The sequence below is a fragment of the Bombina bombina genome, chromosome 4 (assembly GCF_027579735.1).
Source record: "Bombina bombina isolate aBomBom1 chromosome 4, aBomBom1.pri, whole genome shotgun sequence".
Lineage (NCBI taxonomy): Eukaryota > Metazoa > Chordata > Amphibia > Anura > Bombinatoridae > Bombina > Bombina bombina.
In genome coordinates, this window is record NC_069502.1 from 901304420 (window position 1) to 901330272 (window position 25853).

Sequence of the window (25853 nt, forward strand, 5' to 3'; positions counted from 1 at the left end):
ACACTTTGCTTGGGATAAACACAGTAATGTAGGATCAGTTATGTAAAAAGAATGAGAGCATGTAATATATGCATTTGATTTGGTTTTTATGTATTATTTTTATATAGGACATGTACTTGTAAATGCATCCTAAAAATATTTAATGATGGCGCCCAAAGTAAATTAAATTAGATTCAGACATTAATACATGACATGACATCAACCCATGATGAAAGAGAATTTCGAGTAACAGATGTATTTTGTGGTTAGTGTATTTCCTATTTAAATCAAGACATTTACAGCCATGTACTTTATACTTCGTACAGCAGGTCTCTCTTATAAGGAAGTTAGAATAAACATTGAAATAATTACAAGACTAGCCCTGGACTCACCACACAATCCCACGAAAGGTGCTGTTCCACCCACTTACCTATTAATAGAACTAGTACTACTAAAGTTACCTCTTGGAACAATGGGGTTAAAGGGGAGTACACTTAAAGGGAAAGTCAAGTCCAAAAAAAACTTTCATGATTTAAATAGGGAATGTAATTTTAAACAACTTTCCTATTTACTTTTATCACCAATTGTGCTTTGTTCTCTTGGTATTCTTAGTTGAAATCTAATTCTAGGAGGTTCATATGCTAATTTCTTAGACCTTGAAGACTGCCTCTAATCTGAATGCATTTTTACCACTAGAGGGCATTAGTTCATGTGTTTCATATAGATAACATTGAGCTCATGCGTGTGAAGTGACCTAGGAGTGAGCACTGATTGGCTAAAAAGCAAGTCTGTCAAAAGAACTGAAATAAGGGGGCAGTCTGCAGAGGCTTAGATACAAGGTAATCACAGAGGTAAAAAGTGTATTTATATAACTGTGTTGGTTATGCAAAACTGGGGAATGGGTAATAAAGGGATTATCTTTCTTTTTAAACAACAAAAATTATGGTGCCGACTGTCCCTTTAATGGAAACTTAATGGACTTTTTTTTTTTTCTTCCATCAGTTCTAAAATTTGACAGTAATCAATAGGTTCTATGGTACGACACATAATAACCAGACTCTTAAAAGTTCACTTTTAAAGGTGCATTAACATCATTTTAATATATATATATATATATATATATATATATATATATATATATATATATATATATATATATATATATATATATATATATATATATACCCATTTAATATTTGTAAATTCTGCATTGTAATATACATGACAGAACATTTTTGGAATTTTTGCTCATGATGTTCCTCTGATACATGATGTGAATAGAGTAAAAAGATATTTGCACAACTATAGCTGAGGAATATAATATTACCTTGTAGAATGCTAGAGGTGTAGTGCATTTTTGTCTATAGTTTAGAACAGTAGAGTATAACAGTGTGTCTGCACGCACCTTTATAGCCTGTGGCATATTTTGAGGAGCAAGATGCCATCTCTTCCTGTTCATCATAATCTTCCTAGTAGCTAAATACCCTGGGCTTTACTATCTACAGCCATTCCAACATTACACATATGCATATAATATTTTTCTCACCCTTTCAATGTGAAAACTCATACACGCCCCGCTTAAACAAAAGCCAAAACTGTCAAATGTCTAGCAGTCCAAATATACAATACATACAGCAAATATGCAGCTAAGCTCAGAAATGTTTTATCTAAGGTGAAAGAACTCTTGGGATCTGGAAGTCTTTCTAAGATAAAATGTAAACTATCGGAATCAGGATTTCCTCCCCTTACTGTTGTATTCTCAAGTCGTATTTTTCTTTTGAAGGTCTTACATGGGAAATCTTACAAAAAAAAAACTTTCAGTAATGACTTTAAGTCTAGGAAGAATTCACATTTTCCTGCTTCAAAAACAAGACTTTTGTGTGGTATTAGAAATTAAGAGGAAAAACATTACTAAAGGAACTATGGCCTAGATTTGGAGTTTGGCGGTAGCCGTGAAAACCAGCGTTAGAGGCTCCTAACGCTGGTTTTAGGCTACCTCCGGTATTTGGAGTCACTCAAAAAAGGGTCTAACGCTCACTTTTCAGCCGCAACTTTTCCATACCGCAGATCCCCTTACGTCAATTGCGTATCCTATCTTTTCAATGGGATTTTTCTAACTCCGGTATTTAGAGTCGTGTCTGAAGTGAGCGTTAGAATTCTAACGACAAAACTCCAGCCGCAGAAAAAAGTCAGTAGTTAAGAGCTTTCTGGGCTAACGCCGGTTCATAAAGCTCTTAACTACTGTACTCTAAAGTACACTAACACCCATAAACTACCTATGTAGCCCTAAAACGAGGTCCCCCCCACATCGCCGCCACCTACGTTATCCTTATGTACCCCTAATCTGCTGCCCCTAATACCGCCGACCCCTATATTATATTTATTAACCCCTAACCTGCCCCCCACAACGTCGCAGCCAGCTACCTACAATAATTAACCCCTAATCTGCCGACCGCAAAGAGCCGCCACCTACATTATAGCTATGTACCCCTAATCTGCTGCCCCTAACACCGCCGACCCCTATATTATATTTATTAACCCCTAATCTTCCCCCCACAACGTCGCCTACACTTATTAACCCCTAATCTGCCGAGCGGACCGCACCGCTATCATAATAAAGTTATTAACCCCTAATCCCCCTCACTAGCCCTATAATAAATAGTATTAACCCCTAATCTGCCCTCCCTAACATCGCCGACACCTAACTTCAAACATTAACCCCTAATCTGCCGACTGGAGCTCACCGCTATTCTAATAAATGTATTAACCCCTAAAGCTAAGTCTAACCCTAACACTAACACCCCCCTAACTTAAATATAATTTAAATCTAACGAAATAAATTAACTCTTATTAAATAAATTATTCCTATTTAAAGCTAAATACTTACCTGTAAAATAAATCCTAATATAGCTACAATATAAATTATAATTATATTATAGCTATTTTAGGATTAATATTTATTTTACAGGTAACTTTGTATTTATTTTAACCAGGTACAATAGCTATTAAATAGTTAAGAACTATTTAATAGCTAAAATAGTTAAAATAATTACAAAATGACCTGTAAAATAAATCCTAACCTAAGTTACAATTAAACCTAACACTACACTATCATTAAATTAATTAAATACAATATCTACAAATAACTACAATGAAATAAACTAACTAAAGTACAAAAAATAAAAAAGAACTAAGTTACAAAAAATAATAAAATATTTACAAACATAAGGAAAATCTTACAACAATTTTAAACTAATTACACCTACCCTATCCGGGAAGAAGAGTAGATCCGGACCGGCAACCATCATCTTCCAAGCGGCATCTTTTATCTTCATCCGATGAGGACCTCCACCGCGGACCCATCTTCATCCGGCGACGTCCAACTGAAGAATGACGGTTCCTTTAAGGGACGTCATCCAAGATGGCGTCCCTCGAATTCCGATTGGCTGATAGGATTCTATCAGCCAATTGGAATTAAGGTAGGAATATTCTGATTGGCTGATGGAATTAGCCAATCAGAATCAAGTTGAATCTGATTGGCTGATCCAATCAGATTGAGCTTGCATTCTATTGGCTGTTCCGATCAGCCAATAGAATGCGAGCTCAATCTGATTGGCTGATTGGATCAGCCAATCGGATTGAACTAGATTCTGATTGGCTGATTCCATCAGCCAATCAGAATATTCCTACCTTAATTCCGATTGGCTGATAGAATCCTATCAGCCAATCGGAATTCGAGGGACGCCATCTTGGATGACGTCCCTTAAAGGAACCGTCATTCTTCAGTTGGACATCGCCGGATGAAGATGGGTCCGCGGTGGAGGTCTTCAGGATGGAGCCTGGTCCTCATCGGATGAAGATAGAAGATGCCGCTTGGAAGATGATGGTTGCCAGTCCGGATCTACTCTTCTTCCCGGATAGGATGAAGACTTTGGAGCCTCTTCTGGACTTCTTCAGCCGCCGGATGATGGATCGCCAGCCCCCGCTTGGGTTGGATGAAGATTTTGGAGCCAGGACCGATCGGTGAACCTGGTATGGTGAAGACAAGGTAGGATGATCTTCAGGGGCTTAGTGTTAGGTTTATTTAAGGGGGGTTTGGGTTAGATTAGGGGTATGTGGGTGGTGGGTTGTAATGTTGGGGGGGGTATTGTACGTTTTTTTTTACAGGCAAAAGAGCTGAATTCTTTGGGGCATGCCCCGCAAAGGGCCCTGTTCAGGGCTGGTAAGGTAAAAGAGCTTTGAACTTTAGTAATTTAGAATAGGGTAGGGCATTTTTTATTTTGGGGGGCTTTGTTATTTTATTAGGGGGCTTAGAGTAGGTGTAATTAGTTTAAAATTGTTGTAAGATTTTCCTTATGTTTGTAAATATTTTATTATTTTTTGTAACTTAGTTCTTTTTTATTTTTTGTACTTTAGTTAGTTTATTTCATTGTAGTTATTTGTAGATATTGTATTTAATTAATTTAATGATAGTGTAGTGTTAGGTTTAATTGTAACTTAGGTTAGGATTTATTTTACAGGTAATTTTGTTATTATTTTAACTAGGTAACTATTAAATAGTTATTAGCTATTTAATAGCTATTGTACCTGGTTAAAATAAATACAAAGTTGCCTGTAAAATAAATATTAATCCTAAAATAGCTATAATATAATTATAATTTATAGTGTAGCTATATTAGGATTTATTTTACAGGTAAGTATTTAGCTTTAAATAGGAATAATTTCTTTAATAAGAGATAATTAATTTCGTTAGATTAAAATTATATTTAATTTAGGGGGGTGTTAGTGTTAGGGTTAGACTTAGCTTTAGGGGTTAATACATTTATTAGAATAGCGGTGAGCTCCAGTCGGCAGATTAGGGGTTAATAATTGAAGTTAGGTGTCGGCGATGTTAGGGAGGGCAGATTAGGGGTTAATACTATTTATTATAGGGTTAGTGAGGCGGATTAGGGGTTAATAACTTTATTATAGTAGCGCTCAGGTCCGGTTGGCAGATTAGGGGTTAATAAGTGTAGGCAGGTGGAGGCGACGTTGTGGGGGGCAGATTAGGGGTTAATAAATATAATATAGGGGTCGGCGGTGTTAGGGGCAGCAGATTAGGGGTACATAGAGATAATGTAAGTAGCGGCGGTTTACGGAGCGGCAGATTAGGGGTTAAAAATAATATACAGGGGTCAGCGATAGCGGGGGCGGCAGAATAGGGGTTAATAAGTGTAAGGTTAGGGGTGTTTAGACTCGGGGTACATGTTAGAGTGTTAGGTGCAGACGTAGGAAGTGTTTCCCCATAGCAAACAATGGGGCTGCGTTAGGAGCTGAACGCGGATTTTTTGCAGGTGTTAGGTTTTTTTTCAGCTCAAACAGCCCCATTGTTTCCTATGGGGGAATCGTGCACGAGCACGTTTTTGAGGCTGGCCGCGTCCGTAAGCAACTCTGGTATCGAGAGTTGAAGCTGCGTTAAATATGCTCTACGCTCCTTTTTTGGAGCCTAACGCTGACATTATATGGACTCTCAATACCAGAGTTATTTTAAAGGAGCGGCCAGAAAAAAGCCAGCGTTAGCTACGCGGGTCGTTACCGACAAAACTCTAAATCTAGCCGTATGAAAACAGCTTTTAATTTGATGTCATTTCTGGTATTTTGTTGTCAAAATGAGAAATTATTGTTATTTAAAATATTCTTTTTCACCACATTGCTACTAGTGTATTGGACATTAAATGAAGATTAAACATAATTAACAATCTATAAATTCTAATAGAATATATAGCTTTTCATTTTTGCAATGTCATAGCTAAAAGGAAAATGAACGTCAAAATTAAACTTATATGGTACAGAACATGTAATTTTAATGGACTTTTCAGTTTTGTTCTTTTGGTATTCTTTATTAAAAAGCATACCTAGGTAGGCTTAGAAGTAGCAGTGTGCACTGCTGGAAGCTAGGTGGTGATTAATGGCTACACGTGTATGCCTCTGGCCATTGGCTCACCAGATATACTCAGCTAGCTCCCACTAGTGCATGGCTGCACTGCATTTAAGTGGGTCTGCATTTCATTGACTACTCTCCAGAATATGTGGGGGTAGTTGAAAAAGCATAATTCAACTTCTCAAATGACTTGCTATACCAGCTTAACAGTGTAAAATATATGGAAAGTTGCTCATTTAGATTTATTTTTGTATATAAAATAGATGTTTTGCTATTTTAAACCAAAACCCATTAACATGGGCTGAGCTTTCAGTTAAAACAGATGTAATTTTTGTATTGCTCTAAATAAACACAAAAACTTCCTTATCTTCTCACTGCCTGAGATAACAATTGAAAACAAATATTTTAGTATCGTTCTGTTCAACCCCACACTGGGAGCATGATTTCTTCTGAACCTTTCCTGTATACATAGCTCATCTACCTTTTTACTTAAAGGGATACGAATATATATATGCAGCCACCAATCAACACCTAGAACCTAGTTTCTCTGCTGCTCATGAACTTGTCTAGATAAACCTTTCAGCAAATGATAACAAGAGAAGGAAGCAAATTAAATAATAGAAGTAAATTGGAAAGTTGTTTAAAATTGTATTCTCTATCTGAATCATGAAAGAAAATGTTGGGGTTTCATGTCCCTTTAACTGTACATGTAACCTCTGGTGGGGCCTAATCACATAGTTCTCTGCAAGCATTAGTGTAATAATTGAACAGTCTAGCACATTCAAGCGTTTTTCTTATCACTCTTTTATTTATTTTTTGGTCCCTTAAAGTTTTTAATGTGTAATTAATCCTTCATGTATTCACTGACTCTTAAAACACAAATGAAAATATGTATTTCTTTTCCATCAGACATGCATAGTTTCCACTGGCAAACATATTTTTTTAATAGCGCCTAAACCAGAAGTCAGTCAGCAAGCTTGCATCTCACTGGGGTGTGAAGGGAATTCTTTTAAAGAACTTCCTGTTTTAAGGTATTGCTCATATGACCAAAGGGCTGAATACAATGAAATTTCAATAAAACATTTTTTGAAAACACAGACACATTACATATGAAACATCTACTTACCAGAATGCTGAAAACATGCGATGAACACGGCAATAAAGCATAGAATTGGTTGCATCTTCCATTTCCAGTGGATACACCATATTCCGCTTAATTTGGGCATCCTGAGGGGAGGAAAAAATTAGAATTTTTAATTTGAATAACTTTTCTACCTCAAGGATTTGATCATCTCTAATTAAAGGGACACTCAGGTTAAATTAAATTTTCATGATTCAGATACAGCATGTCATTTTAAACAACTTTCCAATTTACTTCAATTAAAAAAAATGTGCACAGTATTTTATATTTACAATTTTTGAGTCACCAGATCCTACTGAGCATGTGCAAGAATTCACAGACTATACGTATATGCATTTGTGATTGGCTGATTGCTATCACATGGTACAAATGGAGTGGAAATATGCATAACTTTGAAATTTGTTATAAAAAAAAATCTACTACTCATATGAAGTTCAGACTAAGTGCTATTGCATTGTCTTGTTATCTTGCATTTGTTGATTATGCAAATCTAATGTGTTGACTGGTCCTTTAAAGGGACATTATGCACTCATTTTTTCTTTGCATAAATGTTTTGTAGATGATCTATTTATATAGCCCATAAACTTTTTTTTAAAAAATAACTGTATAGTTTTGCTTATTTTTAAATAACATTGCTCTGATTTTCAGACTCCTAACCAAGCCCCAAAGCTTTATGTGAATACTGTCAGCTACCTTCTCCAGCTTGCTCCTGTTTCTGTAAAGGGTCTTTTCATATGTAAAAGAAGGGGGAGGGGGGAGTGTCTTATTTGCCACTTGTAGTGGGCTTTCCAGCTACCTTTTCAACAGAGCCAAACTGACAGCTTCTAAGTAAGTTTTTAAACAGTTTTATACTGGATTTTTATATCAGTATCTGTGCATCTTATTATTTATAGTAGTGTCTATTACATGCAGTATTATGAAAATGAGTGTATACTGTCCCTTTAATGAAGCATTTATGGAGTGATAAATCTGATGGCTGCTGTTTGGTGATTTTATTGGTCCTGTTTATATTGCTTAACACGATGTCTGTGTTGCGTACCAAATCCTACTAAAAATGTGAAGCTGTTAAACATTAAAACACTAATTAGACACGCCAACATATCTGACTGACGTTAGAGAAAAAGCATTTGTTACTTAAAAGCACATTATTTTTTTTCTTTTGTGTTTTTTTTAAAGAGGAAGTTTCATAATATCTTATAGATTTGTATTATTATTATTTTTAACAGAGATTTCTGGTGTGATTTTATGTATGTGGGGAATGTTACTTTTCACCAACAGAACAATGAGGTTTGTCATTATCAGCCAGTGAGCTTCTATCCCATACAAACAGACTTTTTTTTGTTCAATCTTATTGATTTAGTGGGTTTAAATACATTTCTTTCTTATGAATGCTAAAAGTGATGGTTAATACAAGAGTATAACAAACGCTAGGATTTACCATTACTAAAAATAAACATTAGTTTCTGTTAGAGGTAGATTTATCAAGCTGCGGTGGACAGGGGCACATATACACGCCCCTGTCCGCCGCAGCTCGCCTCTGGCGGGCTGAATTCGCAATCCCGCCCCCTGCCGCGCACAGCCAATCATGCGCAGGCAGGAGCTGTTAATCTCCCTGGTCGGATGAGACCGGGGAGATTGACATACGCCACCTAAGAGGTGTCGAAAGGGTAGGGAAGCAGCAGTCTGATGACCGCTGCTTGCTAAATATGGTGTGCAGGTTCTCTTGTGAGAACCTGCAGTCATAGGCAGGCGAAATCCTGCCGAAGAGGTTAATAAATTGACCTCTTAAACTCCCCCTATCTGTGCAGCAAGCATATCGCTAATTTAGAGCCTCCGGCCGCCCGCGGCACAGCGCCCTTCTCCAATGAGGTGACGTTTCCTCCTCTAGCTGTGCTAGGATGTCAGTTGACACGCACAGCTATTAGTTTAGAGGTAGAAACGTCACCTCATTAAAGTAGAACGCTGTGCCGTGGGCCGCGCTGAGTTTGCGATATACTTGATGCATAGATAGTGAAGCGTTTTTTATACGCTTGGATTTACCATCACTTTAAAGGGATATTGCAGTAAAAAAAATGGCATGCTCTTATTTGCATGTAATTGTTGGCACTACTTGCTATGAAACTTTATGCATTTAACCCGCACAAAAGGGTGGATTTAGGAAGCTGCATTTGCAGCTTTTGAGGCTATGCAGAGAGGTTGCGAAATCACCCCATCACTTGCTCATTCTGGGTGATTGACATGTCCTGCTCTTGTGCAACTGGCTGCACAGGAGTAGGGGGCGGCTTTGCACAAAAAACCTCTTGTGCAATGTTAACATTTGCAGTGCAATGCAACACCGCAAGTGGCACCGGCAATGATAATAAATTGTGCCCAAAGTCTGCTTAAAAGCTGCAGAGAACAGCCGGTCCAAAAAAGGAAACAAACAGTAAACCAAGTCCCACAACTAGACATGTGCGCGATTGAAATTTTCAGTTTGGCCGAATCTTTTGTTCTGAAAATTCAAGATACTTCGTATTTTGAATATTCGGCACCCGTGCGCGTAGGTAAGTATTTTTTAACTATTTAAAGGAAATTATTGAATACTGCTGAATTGCGCATTATTCGTTTTCTTTCAATTTTGTGCTGCATTCTTTCGGATATTTTTCTCATCAAAACTAGACAAAAATCTGTGTTTCGTTAATAAATGTGCAATTGTTACAAAACACATATAATACCAATGTGAGTAGTACAAAACTTACATGTTTTAACAAAAAAACAGCATGTCATTTTTTTACTAGAATTTCTTTTGAAAGAAAATAGTATGTATCATTGTTGTAAGCAGTGGGTTATACTTAAAGGGACACTCGTTAAATTAAATTTTCATGATTCAGATACAGCATGTAATTTTAAACAACTTTCCAATTTACTTCCATTAAAAAAAATGTGCACAGTCTTTTATATTTACACTTTTTGTGTCGGTATACAAAACTTTTGAAAATTGTTATAAAAAAATCTACTACTCATTTGAAGTTCAGACTAAGTACTATTGCATTGTCTTGTTATCTTGCATTTGTTGTTTATGCAGATCTAATGTTTTGACTGGTCCTTTAATAGAAATCATTGCAATATGTATTAGTCATAATTTTAAATGATTTTACCTTTTCTTTATTTTATTTTTACCTCATTTGTATAGGGTCCATTACTTCTGGTCCACAAGGGGGCTGTGATCTATACAGAAGGCAAAGGAATTGCTCCAGTCAGTTTCCTGCCCATGCTCAGTAGAGGAATTTTGCTGCAAAAGTTATGTGACAGTAGAAGTTTACTTTTATAATGGTAGCTCCGTTATCTCACTAAAGGCAGTGGCTACACTGAGAATGTATAAGTGCTCATTTTGCAATCAAACAAGTAAGTTGTTTGCTGTTTTTAAAACAATTTGTCTTTTTAAAACTTTATTTTGATTTAATGTTGTTGTTTTTTTTTTGGGGGGGGGGTTACTAAGTGAGTACTGTTACATACCACTTTAATGTCCCATTAATGTTGATATTGTATCATGCTATAATAATGTCACTTTCAAATTCTTTTTGTACAAATTTAACATGAATGTGTGTGTTATTTCTAATTATGCTTTTATAATATAGAAATCTTATGAAGCAATGTGAAATTATTGGATTATTGAGTTTAGTTTTCAGACACACTTTATTTTACCTCAGATTGTTAAAAAATACATGAATAAATAAATGAAAATGCTTCTATATTTGATTGACACTTGTCACTGGGAAATGGTGCTCTGACAAAATGCAGAAAGACATTTGGCAGAAGGACATTTGGAAGACGGACATTTGGCCGACAGACATTTGGCTGACAGACAGAAAGCTAAAGAATGTTCCGATTTCGGCCGAGGGCAGATACGTTCCAGAGTGCTCTGTTCTAATCAGAGCCTTGGGCGCCGCAACTGCCTCTGGGAACCTTACCATGGGTCCCAGACCGCACGTTTTGTAATTCTCTGTCTGGGAAACTATCTATCTATCTATCAAATCTATCTATTTATCTATCAAATCTATCTATCGTATCTATCAAATGTATCTTTTGCATCTATTGATTTATCTATACAAGTCTTACCACTTATGACCATTACTATTGTGTCAGAAAACTGGCTATTTCCCAGCGTGGCCGGACACTTGGCCGAAACACAAGTGGCTGTCACATAACAGTCCGGCCACGCTGGGAAAAAGCCAGTTTTCTGACACAATAGTAATGGTCATAAGTGGTAAGACTTGTATCATTGTGATTCTATGTTTTTGTGTGATTCATGAAATATACATTCACATTTTTCAAGTACTGAGTTCTGTTCTTTATCATTATACTTAATTGCCAAAAAAAAACCTCAAGCTACAATCTGTTGTGAGAAAACTGCCATTTACTAGGTTGTCAGAAGAATACTAGAAACTGATGAATACTTTAAGAACAAGGTTTGTATCCATACATCTTGAAAAAGCAGTTCTGCTCAAATGATTCCATATGTCACAGCTTTGACAATGAGGCTGATGTTAGTGCTTCTAAAGAAAACATAGCTAATGTCTGCCATCATAGGAAATGTCTGTGTTATCACAGAATATCAAAGAAAGTGCCATTCTAGAATTTGACAATACTATATGAAAGAGGGCTCCTTTAGAAACAAAATATGTTAAGTCAAAATAAACATAAAAGTTCAGGTTGTGTTAAAAACAGCAAACAACTTACTTGTTTTCATACAAAATGAGACATTAGACATTCTCGGAGTAGTCTCCGCATTATTTTGTGCAAATGAGTATAGGCAAGAGGTTGAGAGGAGCTAGTGCAGGTGTCTCCTAGCAACCAAAAGAAAAGCTACTTCCTTTGCCTTTTTGTAGAGATCACAGCCCCCTTGGGGGTCTGTGACATTAAGTAATGGACCCTGTACATTTAAAGTTACAAATATAAAGAAATGTATACTCATTTTAAAATGGTGAATAATACATATTGCAATGATTTCTATTAAGTATAACATACTGCATAGTGCATTTTTTATTACAACGATGAAACATACTGTTTTATATCTCTTTAAGGGTATTGCAAAAACACACGAAAAAAAACACAAAAAATAAGTCAAACATATATTATTATTCACACATTCTTCAAACATGATATTCAGTTATCTATGTAGGGGTATAGTAAAGAAGTTAAACACTCAGTCTACCTTGCTCTTGTTTAGCTATTTATACTAAACTGATGTAGTAATTAAAAATAACAATAATAATAAATAAAAAAAACAGTCCTCTAAACTGTTAAGACGATTCTATAATTAAAGGGAAATAAAAAGCTCTATTCACAAAAGTTCGACTTTTGACCGACTGGACATTCAAAATCTTAATCGAAATATTAATTGTTAAATTATGTTTTTCGTAAATTATTTCTGTCATTTAATTCTGAAAATTGTGGCCTTTCCAATTCATGTTAGAAGCGGAAGTGCAGATTCCAGACTTAACACGGCTATATTCTGTAAAGTGATTAGTTGCACACTCTGATGACTCATGTATAGCTGTCTTCAATTGGCTTCAACAGAGAAGAAAATCTAGGTTACAACATGGCGGGGACCATTATGTTAAAATGTTACACTTATTTTTTCAATATTTAAATCATTATGGTAATTAAACAAAAAGCATTTGTATAATATTCCCAAGCTAATCTTATATTTGAATACTTCTGCCTATCTGCCATTTTAATGTCCCTTTAAAGTCCGATGAGATTGCTGACTTGGAGAAAATCATCTATTCACAAAACACTAATATTTAAATAGACACAGGCATTCGGCAGCTTCGTTAGCTATCGAATGGAGAATTAGGTGGCCACTTGTGAACTTCAGCTATTTACGGTGCTGGATTGATTCTTGTGAAAGATCACCACACTAAGATTGGTGCAGATTCAGATCTTAGGCTGGTGATCTTTCAAAAGCATAAGCACAAACACCGCAAATAGCCAAAGTCCAAGAGTGACCACCTACTTCTGCATTCGACAGCTAACGAATGCCCAGATCTACTTGTAAAATCCAGCTGGCTTTATGATTTAAAGCTGCATGCTCTTGATATGGTAACTTGCAAATCCAGATATCAAAACACACTGACTACAATACATATGGGTGCTGACAGTAAACAAATTCAGTTATTTTATCAATCCCCAACTTATCCATCCATCAAATTTCCCTATATATTCACATCTGCAGCACAAAGAATGTTCCTTTTCACTATAACTGGTTTATTTCTATCTTTTCTGTAGGACACTAAAGCCAAAATTAAACTTTCAGAATTCAGAGTGTGAAACTTTAAAGGACTTTTCAACTTACTTGCATAATCAAATTGTTTTTTTATATGCACACTTTTTGAGACACCAGCTCCTACTGAGCATGTGCAAGAGTTCCCGGTGTATACGTATACGAGTCTGCTATTCGCTGGTGGCTATCACATGATACAGGAGGGCGGCAAATTAAAGTACATTTTTAAATGTGTCAGAAAAAAAACTACAGCTCATTTCAAGTGTTATTGCATTTTACTTTTATTATGTACTTGTTGGTTAGGCAATTCGACTGTATTAAGTGGTCATTTAAAGTGACATGAAACACTAAATATTAATTTCATGATTTTGATACATTTTTTAAATGTCCCAATTTACTTCTATTATCAAATGTACTTAGTTCTCTTTGTTTCCTTTCTTGAAAAACATACCTAGGTAAATTGATACGTTTTTGTTTAGACATTGCGTGTGTTTCATTGTACCTTAATTGTTTGTTTTGTCTATAAACCCGTAAATAATTTTGTTTAGATAAGAACTCTTAAATTTGACCACATGACAGGCAGTAAAAAAAAAAAACCCAAAGTGGCCCTCATTTGAAAAATTTGGAAAGTCCTGTCTTTCCACAGCCTAATTGGAATTTGGACATTCTTTTTGCTTATTTTGGATATGGACATTATAGGGTATGAAATATGTAAAGTTTTACTCTGCCATTTTACACTGTATCACATTATACCTCGGTAACATGAAATACAGCTTTCTTCAAAGGACTTTTCTTTGTAAGCAGAACAGTGCTGTCAAATGCCACAGAAGATTAAGAAGCTAATGTGTCTCTCTGTCCTATGGTTGGCACTAACTCTTGTGACGCAAGAGATAATAGATTCTGTGACAGCAAACAGTACTTGCTATTCACATATGTGGCAAGACCAAAAATTCAAGTCATCCATGAAAGAAATCATACATCCGCAGGCTCTGTCGGTGCCAACCAGACTGACAGCTGTGCGTGTTATGCAAGACGAAAATAATTCATGGATTTTTTTTTTTTTTTTTAAATAGTATTTCATGTTTTGTGCTTCTCAAAATTAACAAGCATTAAAGTAATGTTGAACATGGTGAACACTTAGAAATGCTATTAATGCAAAACAAAATTACTAAACTCTATTTACTGGCAAAGTTGTTGCCCTTAAAGGGAAACTGAACCCATATTTGTTATTTCATGATTCGGCTAGAGAGTGCAATTTTAAGCAACTTTCTAGTTTACTCCTATTTTCAATTTTTATTTGTTCTCTTGGTACCTTTATTTGAAAAAGCAGGCATGTAAGCTTACGAGACGGCCCATCTTTTGTTCAGAACCTGGGTAGCGCTTGCTGATAGGTGGCGACATTTTTCTCTTACTCCAGGTGAAGATGGTTTTACCTTTAGAAATTTAAATTATGTATTTTTGCCTTTCACATATGGGGGCACAAGTTTCAGTGACAGGTTTAGGGTGTGTTGGATAAGGTGGTATGCACCCTGTGCCCCCCAAACCACGGAGGTGCCATCTATCCTTAATTTTCAAGCAGGAGACTCCTTTTTACAAGCCTATCTCTCTACGCAGAGCAAGGACAGATGTACAAGGGTGAAAAGAGGCATTTTAAAAAAAGAAAAATAAAGAAAAATGTAGCTATTAAAATATACAGTTGTCACTAGTTCCCCTTTCTTATAGATATTTATAATTTGTGGTCAATAATTGGCACTCCACATTTTATGGACTAGAATTACCGCTGACAATTTCTATTTGGATCTAAATCAGAACCTTAAAACCGTAAACCTAAATCCAGCCCAAGCCTTAGACCCTAAACCACTGGTTTTCAAACCTGTCCTCAAGACCTTTCTAACAGGCCAATTTTGAGGCTATCTGAACTGGACCACAGGTGAAATCTGGCCTGTTGGGGAGGTCTGAGGACTGGTTTGAAAACCAGTGCCCTAAACCTAGTAGTGAATAACCTTTAAAGATTTCAAAAATTACACGAGTGTCATTTGAAGAATGGAAAAATGATGTGCACCATTTCAACAATAGCAACATGATACGGGAATAGCATGTAGTTACTTTTAAGGATTTTGGAGACGAAATAGCAATTTATAACAAATATGTTATACATTCTACAAGGTTACTTTACCCTTTAAATGGAGCAGGAAATACAAATTAAACTTTCATGAATCAGCTAGAACAGTGTACCCCAACTCAAGTATCGCTAACCAGATTTTCATTATTTCTTAACTAGAGCACAGGTGAAATAATCATCTGATGGGTGAGCACAGGTTAGTAACCATGGTTACTGATCAGCTGATAATGTCACCTGTGCTCTAGTTAAGACACAGCACGCTCCTGAGTCTACCTTAGTATGCTTTTATTGAATGGAGTTAGGTTTTAACAAAAAAGAAAAGAGGTAAATTTGATAACGGGTAAATTGGAAAGTTTTTTATTTTTAATTTTATGGTTTATTTCAGAAATGACCAACTTTGTAACATATAGGGCCGCAAATCAATATTTTAAAATTCAGCTAGCTCCCAGTAGTGCATTGCTGCTGCTTCAACAAAAGGTACTAAGGGAATGAAGCAAATTTGATAAAAGAAGTAAATTGCAAAGTTATTTAAAATTGATTGCTTTATCTGAACCACGAAAGAAAAAGGTTTGGGATTCATGTCACTTTAAACAACTTCCAATTTACTACAGTAATCAAATTTGTTTATTTCTCTTGGTATCCTTTGTTGAAGGAGCAGTAATGCACTACTGGGAGCTAGCTGACCACATTGTGTGAGCTAATGACAAAAGGCATGTGCAACCACCAATCACCAGCTAGCTCCCAGTAGTAAAATGGAAACTTGTTTAAAATTGTTAGGTCAATCTAAATGATGAAATAACAAGTTTTTGTTTTATATCCCTTCAATATCTATTTAAGAACCACCAGGGAAACGGTTTTGAATCTATATCAATGGGCTGACACACTATATGTTAGGAAACTCACATTGTGTTTAACCGTTAAACAAAATTCTCAGCATAAGAAATAAACCCATATCCTTTGTTTTGCTTGACAATGTTTACAGTAATTTCACACCGTGGTAGGAAACTGATCGCTGTCTTCCTTACAATACGCTCCATACATTGGGATATCAGCACACGTCTTTTTTACTTGCTTATGTTCAGGAAAGGAACTGCGATGTACTGTATATATTATTGTTTTAATGCCTATTTAAAAAATTAATCAGATGTTAAGAAGCTTCTGTCATTTTCTCTGTAGGAATATTATGAGCGAGAAAATGGACCATTGCCATTTTATATCTCAGCCATGAAATAGCTACAAAACTGCCAAATGTCAGCACAATTACAGTTTTTTGTTTCAAAGTTATGCAACTTTGAAAATTTTAATTTAAACAGAAACTTCATTCAAACTTACATTATAGCTATATGTATATTACGTATCAATAGAAAGATAGCTAGACAAATGGACATATATATATATATATATATATATATATATATATATATATATGTTGCGGGTAAAGTAAGAAAATGGGTAATCCTAGCATCACCCGAGTAAACCTGACATTACCCAAGCAGCTGCTGGTAAAGCCTGATGTAACATGATAAATCTTCTCAGAGTGTATCGAGTCACTGCATCAAACAAATATACAATGCACTGTAATCCCCCCATGTTCATCTTTTTGCCTCTGCCTGGGGGGTTCAAGGGGGGTGAAGGTTCACTTGGGGTGGATGCCAGAGCATTGGCGGGGCGCCTTCCTTGAACCCCTTAGACTGAGGCAAAAAAAAAATAGTGTAGATGGGAGAATTACATTACATCGGGCTTTACCCACAGAAGCTTGGATAATGTCAGGATTAACCGGATTTCTGACTTTACCCGTCACACACACACACACATATATATATATATATATATATATATATATATATATATATATATATATATATCTTTTCTTATTTGTTCCCTTCAGTTTCTTTCTAGTGTGTAAATGACATTCATTTTTTAAAATGTTGGATAGTTGTATATAATATTTACATAGATTTACATAGGTTGGATTTATATGCACATACTTGCAAATTTCTTAAAATTTCTTAAAGGGGTGTTCCATACCTCCCATCAATCTTGGATCTTGCGCAACTGTCAAGAGTTGGGAGTTATGCCCTCGTCCCTTCTGGAGCTTACTCTACCAGGGCAAATGTCCCCTTTTCTAGGGACTGCCGCCGCTCCACCAATGAATGCCCAATTCTAACCAGCCCCAACAAGAACACTCCTTTCTCTGTACACTGCACAATGGCAGTTCCTCTCCTCCTGTTGAGGCTCTGTGCGCTAAATCCCAGAGGGAACAATGTCCACAGGAAATGTTGGGAGATATGGTGTTTGCTACTGCAAAAATAAATGGTTTAACTCAACATTATTTTTTTACTAATATCCCTTGTAAACTATTTGTTTATAAACATAGCTAAAAATTAAATTGCATCTAATAAGCTGGACAGGGATTGGCCGTTACACTCATATGACACTTATAATGGGCTCACTGGCTTTATTCAACTAAGGAGCTGCAATAGGTTATGGCTCCGTAGTTACAAAGTAAATATACAGTTAGCATAGGACATTATTGAAAAATAAATATACTCTAACATTCTAACAAAAAAACTACCTTTGTAAAAACTGAGCAGCCATCTAAGAACACAGAGCAGCCAACTATCCAGGTCAAAGCAGGGACTGCCCTGGCTTTGCCCATAACCTGCCAACTCCACCCAATTCTGTCCATGGCAAACCCATGCCCCTGCTCCTCCTGTCATAGCTCTGCCTACAAGTTCCCCTCACATCCAGTCACAGAAAACTTCAAGGAAATGTTGTGAAGTATGATAATGGCATCACTCTTCATTTTATACTTGATTTCTCATTTATTCTTAATTTTATAAGCTCAAAAATGGTCACAACTCCTTGGTTATGTATATTTAAGATAACTTATTTTTCAAAATTTACAAAGCTTTTTCCCATTGTATTAATTGTTGACTTTTACAATATAATTAAAGAAAAGTGACATAATGATGACATCATTCAAATGGCTTATTGACATATGATGTAATCACAAAAACATCAACTTCAGAATCCTCTATAGTGTATGGTTATAATTTAAATTACATTGTAAACTCCAGTTGAACTCAGTGTATAATGAGGACTTTTATGAACACACTAAAAGAGTCTTTACACCAAAAGATTATGGGGCATATCCTGTCAACACTAAAATGTCCACTAGTCCTGGACAAGTAAGAAATTCCATCGAACAAGCAAAAAATGTGATGTTTTTCTATATTTAATTTTGAGTGGACTGGTGTTTGACAAAAAAGGGCTCTAACCTATATATACTGTACATACATAGACATGTCTGTGTATTTATATATATATAAAATAATTATTATAAGTCACTTGCATGTTAGTTATTTGTGGGTAGCCAGCCAACTTGCAAAACATCTAATAGAATATAGGTTTCATAAGCGCGTTGGTGAATAAAATAACATAAGAACTGGAGAGAGGCTGTTATAGAATTATGACCAGTGATTTCTGCAGTCTAATCTATAGAATACATTTTTAAGATTCCTTTAATAGCACATATTGTGCTGCTTAGTATATACTATGCGATACTTACAAACTATGTGTTCTTAAATCACACAAGTCCATAGGTTTAACCTCACTATCAGTAAATATATATACACATATATTGGCTAAATTCCTTTTATTTTCTAAGCACCAAAAATCATATAACTTTATTAAACAGACCTACAAACCAAATCTGACTAGAAGCATTTTTGCAAAAACAGTATAATGATATTGAAAGCCTAAGCTTACTTTGATAAAATTCATACTTAAAGGGACATTAAACCCACATTTTTTCTTTCGTGATTTAGATAGAGCATGCCATTTTAAACAACTTTCTAATTTACTTCTATTATCTATTTTGCTTCATTCTCTTGATATTCTTTGCTGAATAGCATATCTAGATAGGCTCAGTAGCTGCTGATTGGTGCCTGCACATAGATGCCTCGTGTTATTGGCTCACCCATGTGCATTGCTATTTTTTTAACAAAGGATATCTAAAAAATAAAGCATATTAGATAATAGAAGTAAATTGTAAAGTTGTTTAAAATTGAATTCTCTTTCTGAATCACGAAAGAAAATTTTTGGGTTTAGTGTCCCTTTAAATGGACATGATGCCCCATTTCTTTTATTTTATGATACAGATAAATCATGCCATTTTAAACAAGTTTCAAATTTAGTCTTTTTATCAAATTGTCTTCATTCTCTTGGTATCTTTTGTTGAAAAGCAGAGACCCAAGGTCAGGAGTGTGCACATGTCTGGAACTTTATATGGCAGCAGTTTTGCAAGAATGTTATCCATTTGCAAAAGCCCTAAATGGCAGCACTATTTCCTGTCATTTAGTGCTCCAGACACCTACGTATCTCTTCAACAAAGAATACCATGGGAGCAAAGCAAATGTGATGATAGAATTAAATTGGAAACTTTTTTTTTAATGTATGCTCTGTCTGAATCACAAAAGGAAACTTTGGGTTTCATATCCCTTTAAAAGGTTTTAACAGGTATTAAAGGTATTGTAATCAACCACCAGACGCACTAAGCCATCTCTGCATTGCATCATATCTGTTTACCAACACAAGACATTCTTACTCATTATTGTCATGAGTTGTACAAAAAAAAGCATTTCTTGCTCTTAAAGGGAGAGTCAAGTCCAAAAAAAACTTTCATGATTCAGATAGGGCATGTAATTTTAAACAACTTCCCAATTTACTTTTATCACCAATTTTGCTTTGTTCTCTTGGTATTCTTAGTTGAAAGCTAAACCTAGGAGGTTCATATGCTAATTTTTTAGACCTTGAAGACTGCCTCTAATCTGAATACATTTTGACCACTAGAGGGCATTAGTTCACATGTTTCATATAGATAACATTGAGCTCACGCACGTAAAGTGACTTAGGGCTGAGCACTGATTGGCTAAACTGCATGTCTGTCAAAAGAACTGAAATAAGGGGGCAGTCAGCAGAGGCTTACATACAAGATAATCACAGAGGTAAAAAGTATATTATTATAACTCTGTTGGTTATGCAAAACTGGGGAATGGGTAATAAAGGGATTATCTTTCTTTTTAAACAACAAAAATTCTGGTGTTGACTGTCCCTTTAAATACAAGATAATTACAGCGGTAAAATGTGCATTATTATAACTGTGTTGGTTATGCTAAACTGGGGAATGGGTAATAAAGGGATTATCTATCCTTCAAAACAACAAAAATTCTGGTGTTGACTGTCCCTTTAAGGCACGGAAAAAAATATTTGGATACAGAAAACTAGTGCTCTCTAGGGACTTGCAAAACAGATCGACTTGCAAGTTCCTGGAATGTAGAGATGTGATACATTAACTTTAACATATAATTTACAATCCAGCTATTATTATGGTGCAATATTTTTATTAGCTTGTTTGGTTTTTGCATTTGAAAACTGAAACATTTGCCAGCTCCAGAAGAGGATCCTGTTCTAAGTCTGTCCGCTAAAAGCCTTGTAAGCAAACCCAGAGGAAACTCTAGACAAAGTGATGAACAGCTTCCTTATACATAGGCGCAAGCAGATTAATATTTAGAAGCAAATAAAAGGTATGGCTGTTAACACAGAAATAATATATTTAATAAAAATGTCCAAAGGCATAGGGACAAATTAAAGCAAAACATTTCTTTTGTGATTCAGACAGAGCAGACCATTTTTAAAATTCTTATTTACTTCTATTATCAAATTTGCTTAGTTCCCATGATATGCTGTGTTGAAGAGATACCTAGGTAGGAATCTGGAGTACTTCATGGCAGGAAATAGATGGATACAATTCTTGCAAAACGGCTGCTATATAGTGCTCCAGAAAAGGTCCGGCTCCTAATCTTATGTTTCTGCTTTTTAACAAAAGATACCAAGAGGACAAAGAAAAAATGATAATAGAAGTAAAAAAAAATTAAATTAGGTTTTGTGCTGCTCTAGGCACTCAAGACTATGCTGCCCCCCCCAGGTTTTAGGATTTTTTTAGTGTGTAGTGCAGAGCAATTGTAGGTGTGGGTGTAGTGTAGTGCTAACCCCCCCCCCCCCCCAAAAAAAAATAAAATTCTGCCCTAGGCAAGTGCCTTGTTTGCCTAGGACAAATACACCCCTGAATTGCTGTATAAAAGTTAATGTTTGAATTCAGTGTATCTATAAGGTACACAAATGTTAAATATAAAGTGCCTGGTATTGGATTTCAAGTTTGTGTAAATGCATTTGTGCAATACAAGTTATTTTGGTGAAGTTGTTGCTGGTTCTGATAAATGTTACTGTTCAGGCTACTGGTTGAGCATATGGCAACAGGATTCATGTGCACGTATTCCTATCTTGAACATGATTAATAGCATGCTATCACCACCAGGTGGAGCTAATGTGAAAGGTGTGTGTGAAATTCAAATTGCATTATTTCAAAATAAGTGGTTCAATTCACAAAGGTCCAAAGTTGTGACAAAACTGGATACCAACTTCAAATTCACTGGAAGCTTCTCTATTGCAAGGTTACCTGTTATAACTAACTCATAAGGTGGTCCAACCCAGTTTTGATAGAAGATTACTTATACAAATATAGCAAATCGGACATTTAAAAAGCATCAACTTTGGTGAGACCAACTAGCGAAATTCAACTTCTTTGAACTCTTTAAATTGGAGAGTTCAAACTGTTAACGTTTGATAGAACAACTTTCAAACTTTAGTCTCAAGTCCACAACAAGCTTTATTGGTGTTGACAATGAACAAATATGTGTGTAAATTAAAATAAATTTGCCTTGTAACTAGGGTAGACAAATTATGTCAACTTAATATATAGTTAAATTGGATGCTTTAAAGCAGTATTGGCATTATCTAATTTGCTATTTAGAGCAGATTTGGAACTGTTCTGTCAATTTCAGTTGTGTGTCAACTAAAATTAAAGGGACAGTATACATCCATTTTCATATAACTGCATGTAATAGACACTACTATAAAGAATAAGATGCACAGATACTGATATAAAAATCCAGTATAAAACTGTTTAAAAACTTACTTAGAAGCTCTCAGTTTAGCTCTGTTGAAAAGGTAGGTGGAAAGCCCACTGCAAGTAGGAAATAAGACACTCCCCCCCCCCCTTCTTTTGCATATGAAAAGACCCTTTACACAAACAGGAGTAAGCTGGAGTAGGTATCTAACGGTATTCTCCTAAAAATTTGGGGCTTGGTTAGGAGTCTGAAAATCAGAGCAATGTTATTTAAAAATAAGCAAAACTATACATTTAAAAAAAAAAAAACTTTATGGGCTATATAAATAGATCATCTACAAAACATTTATGCAAAGAAAAAATTAGTGTATAATGTCCCTTTACATAGAAGTTTAAAAAACTGAATATTCTAAAGACTGTTTCAAGATGGTGGAAATCAGACAAATGCTCCACACCCAACGAGAACCAAATACAAGTAGGCTGGTTTACATAGGGTCGGTTTCAAGTTGGTCCAGTTTAGTCCTGGTTATTTTTATTTAGGGTCAGTTTCAAATTGGTCCATATCAGTCCAGGTCATTTTAATTTAGTTTGGTCTACTTTTTTTTAATGTTGACTGTTTGTAGATAGAGAAACTTTCAAAATGCCAGGACTTTCAAATAATTATTTCCAGTAACCAAATATGAGTAATATAAGAAATGATACTATATGTACTTTTTTGAAGGGAGATTCCATATAAAATGTCATCTAATGTAGAATGTTCATAGTTCCAGTTATTAATGGTTTGTCTTTATAGAACTGCAGTTAGAATTATGTTGTGCCTGGCAACTTTAACTGCAGCCATTGAACTCTAAATTGGCAAAGTTATACCCCCAGTTTGTATGTCTATAAAGAAGACTTTCTCAATATTAAAACAGATATTTGTGTATCAAAATTATTTGTGGTTTTCACAAATGACATCACTTAAAACTGTGTTGGTTTATCTACAGACTACTGAAAAATGTGGTTCTCTACCTGTATTTGCATTCACTGTAAATGAACAAATAAATAGCAACCACAACATGATGTAATTGTAATAAATACTTAGCCTTTTAGATCTCCAAAAAAAATAAATCAAAAGTCTAATCCGAGGCTTGACAAATTCAAACTATAGAAGCCATCACAAAAATGTTGCAGCCAGAAAAATTTGGGTCATTCACGTGATTTTTTTGAATGATATTTATTTTGTTTAACTAGATCAAACTAAATTACAACAATGTATCCAGCAAAATAAAATTTGGGTCTGAACTAAGGTCTGATCTGGGTATGTGATATTTCAACATCAGAGCTGCATGCAATGGGGTCTGGTAATTTAGTATTTGTTCTGTTTCTACACCAAAAAGAGAACAGTACAAATATATCTTATAGTATCATTTCAGTCGTATGCTTTAAATAAGGAAGTCTAAGCTGAGTGTGCCACACAATTAATACCCCCTTTCTCAACAAACATATGACTGCTCTTTTCTATAACTGGTATATTGTGTGTTTCCCTAATATAGGTTACTGGGTTCTGTAAATATATAGATCAGTTTTAATTATATTGTTAAATGATTGCTAATTATAAGTTTGTTTATGAAGAATAACACATTTTTTCAGTTAGTAGAAATTGTGATATTTTTTTTCACAACTGAGCAATCTGAAACACATTACAATCAGACATGACTTTACTGAATGAGGCATAAAGTATTATTTTAACAGATTTTTGTTGCAAATTAATGATATATTTTATGTTAAAAGATACTTCACTCAAAATATGAAATTGTAAAATTACATTTGTTAAATCATGCAATATTGTAACTCCACTATAAATGAATACAAAAAATATTTATTTAAAACCATCTAGAATATTTTCTCTCAAGAATTATGATTTTCAAACAAATTATTTATTTGTAATTTGGCTATATATGAAAATAAAGAATAGAAACACAGATTCATATTTTAGATTGCCAGAAATATATTGTATATGGAAAATGTTTTTTGGTATTACAGTAACCAACATTTTAGACCAAGTAAAAATAATGATATTTTTTAAAGAGAATTGTTTCAATATGAATGGGGAGGAAATTTATATAGAGAGAGATGCAGAGAGAGACAGAGAAACAGAGAAATAATCAAGACAGACAGACAGAACTAATCATATCACCTGAGAATAAGTCAACAAAAAATAATAATCTAATGAACAGACATAATGAATAAAACACTGAAAACTACGCTGGACAGTAAACTAATTAGTCATGATTAATAGGCTTAAAATAAAGTTATTGTTGGGTGCAGCAAACCAATAATTAAACGCCAAGTATAGGGAAAGTGAACAAAGTTTTAAAACATTTATTAAATAAAATGAATACATCTACATCCAGATATTCCATCTAGTTGATAGCTGCACAAGTGCCACAAACCCACATACTGTCAATGACCTAGTAACTTACACACTGAATCCACACAGTCATAGACGGGATGAAATTGTGCCAACTGCAAACAAGTGGATCATTATGTGTTGCTTATTGTGAAAAGGCAGAAGAGTAAAGTGGAATGGAGATCCTTGAGGGGGGGGGGGGGAAGGAGATTAAACACTGATCACTATATTAATACCCTTAGGACTTTGAATAACTCTGACTTTAATGTCTTACATGAAAAACATTACATTCCACATATAATGTAACATGAAAAAGAAAAGTTTAAATCAACCTGAAAAGTTCACATAAGCACACTCCTTAAAGTCACTCTCATACTATGATTTGTGTGGTGTGGTGGTGTGTGTGTTCTCTCAAATCATCTAGCAAAATAAACATATTTTTAATTGATCGTGTTGGCATGTCATGTTATTTGGGATAAATCTTTAACACAAAATATTAACCCTACATTTCCTTAATTAAATAATTACTGTTAGCTGTTATTCATAAAGGAAGTAATATGCATACAGTCATCAACTGCCTTACATTAAAACAACTCTTACATAATATCCATTTAAGTAAGCACTGGCATTTCAACATAAGGATGCAGAAGTTATAAACATATTCTAAAGCTACTGGCTGTATACTGAGTAGGTATGAAAGAATGTTGTTATATTTAAAGTTTTATTTATTAACATTTAGAAAAATGTATATACTGAATTTTCCTAAAGATTTCTGTTTTTCTGCACTATTATTTATTAAGCAAACCACAAGGGATCTTAAAATACATAGGACAAGCCTCCTTCTACATTTTCCAAGAATAATTTTTAACTAGACTAGAGGAAAAAAATGTCAATATTTGATCTGGATCCTACCTGCACCAGCCACTAAGATGATAGACGATTTAAAGTTTTCAAAAACCACTGTGGCTATTTGGCACATTTTACAGAAAAGTTGGAACTTAATTTCCTGTCTCATCAAGTGCAAAACAAGATTATAAATCCACTGTGCACAAGCCACTGCATGT

General features: G+C 35.0%; 1 protein-coding gene across 1 annotated transcript in view; it reads right to left on the reverse strand.

The window, feature by feature from the left end:
* ADGRG6 (adhesion G protein-coupled receptor G6) overlaps positions 1 to 25853 on the reverse strand; it is a 260695-nt gene that overhangs the window by 233495 nt on the left and 1347 nt on the right. The window contains exons 2-3 of the mRNA XM_053711820.1: positions 10200 to 10311; positions 7026 to 7126 (exon numbers count right to left, since the gene is read on the reverse strand). Of these exons, the coding sequence (XP_053567795.1) occupies positions 7026 to 7126; positions 10200 to 10219 (121 nt within the window). The 5' untranslated portion in view covers positions 10220 to 10311. The remainder of the gene's footprint in view (positions 1 to 7025; positions 7127 to 10199; positions 10312 to 25853) is intronic.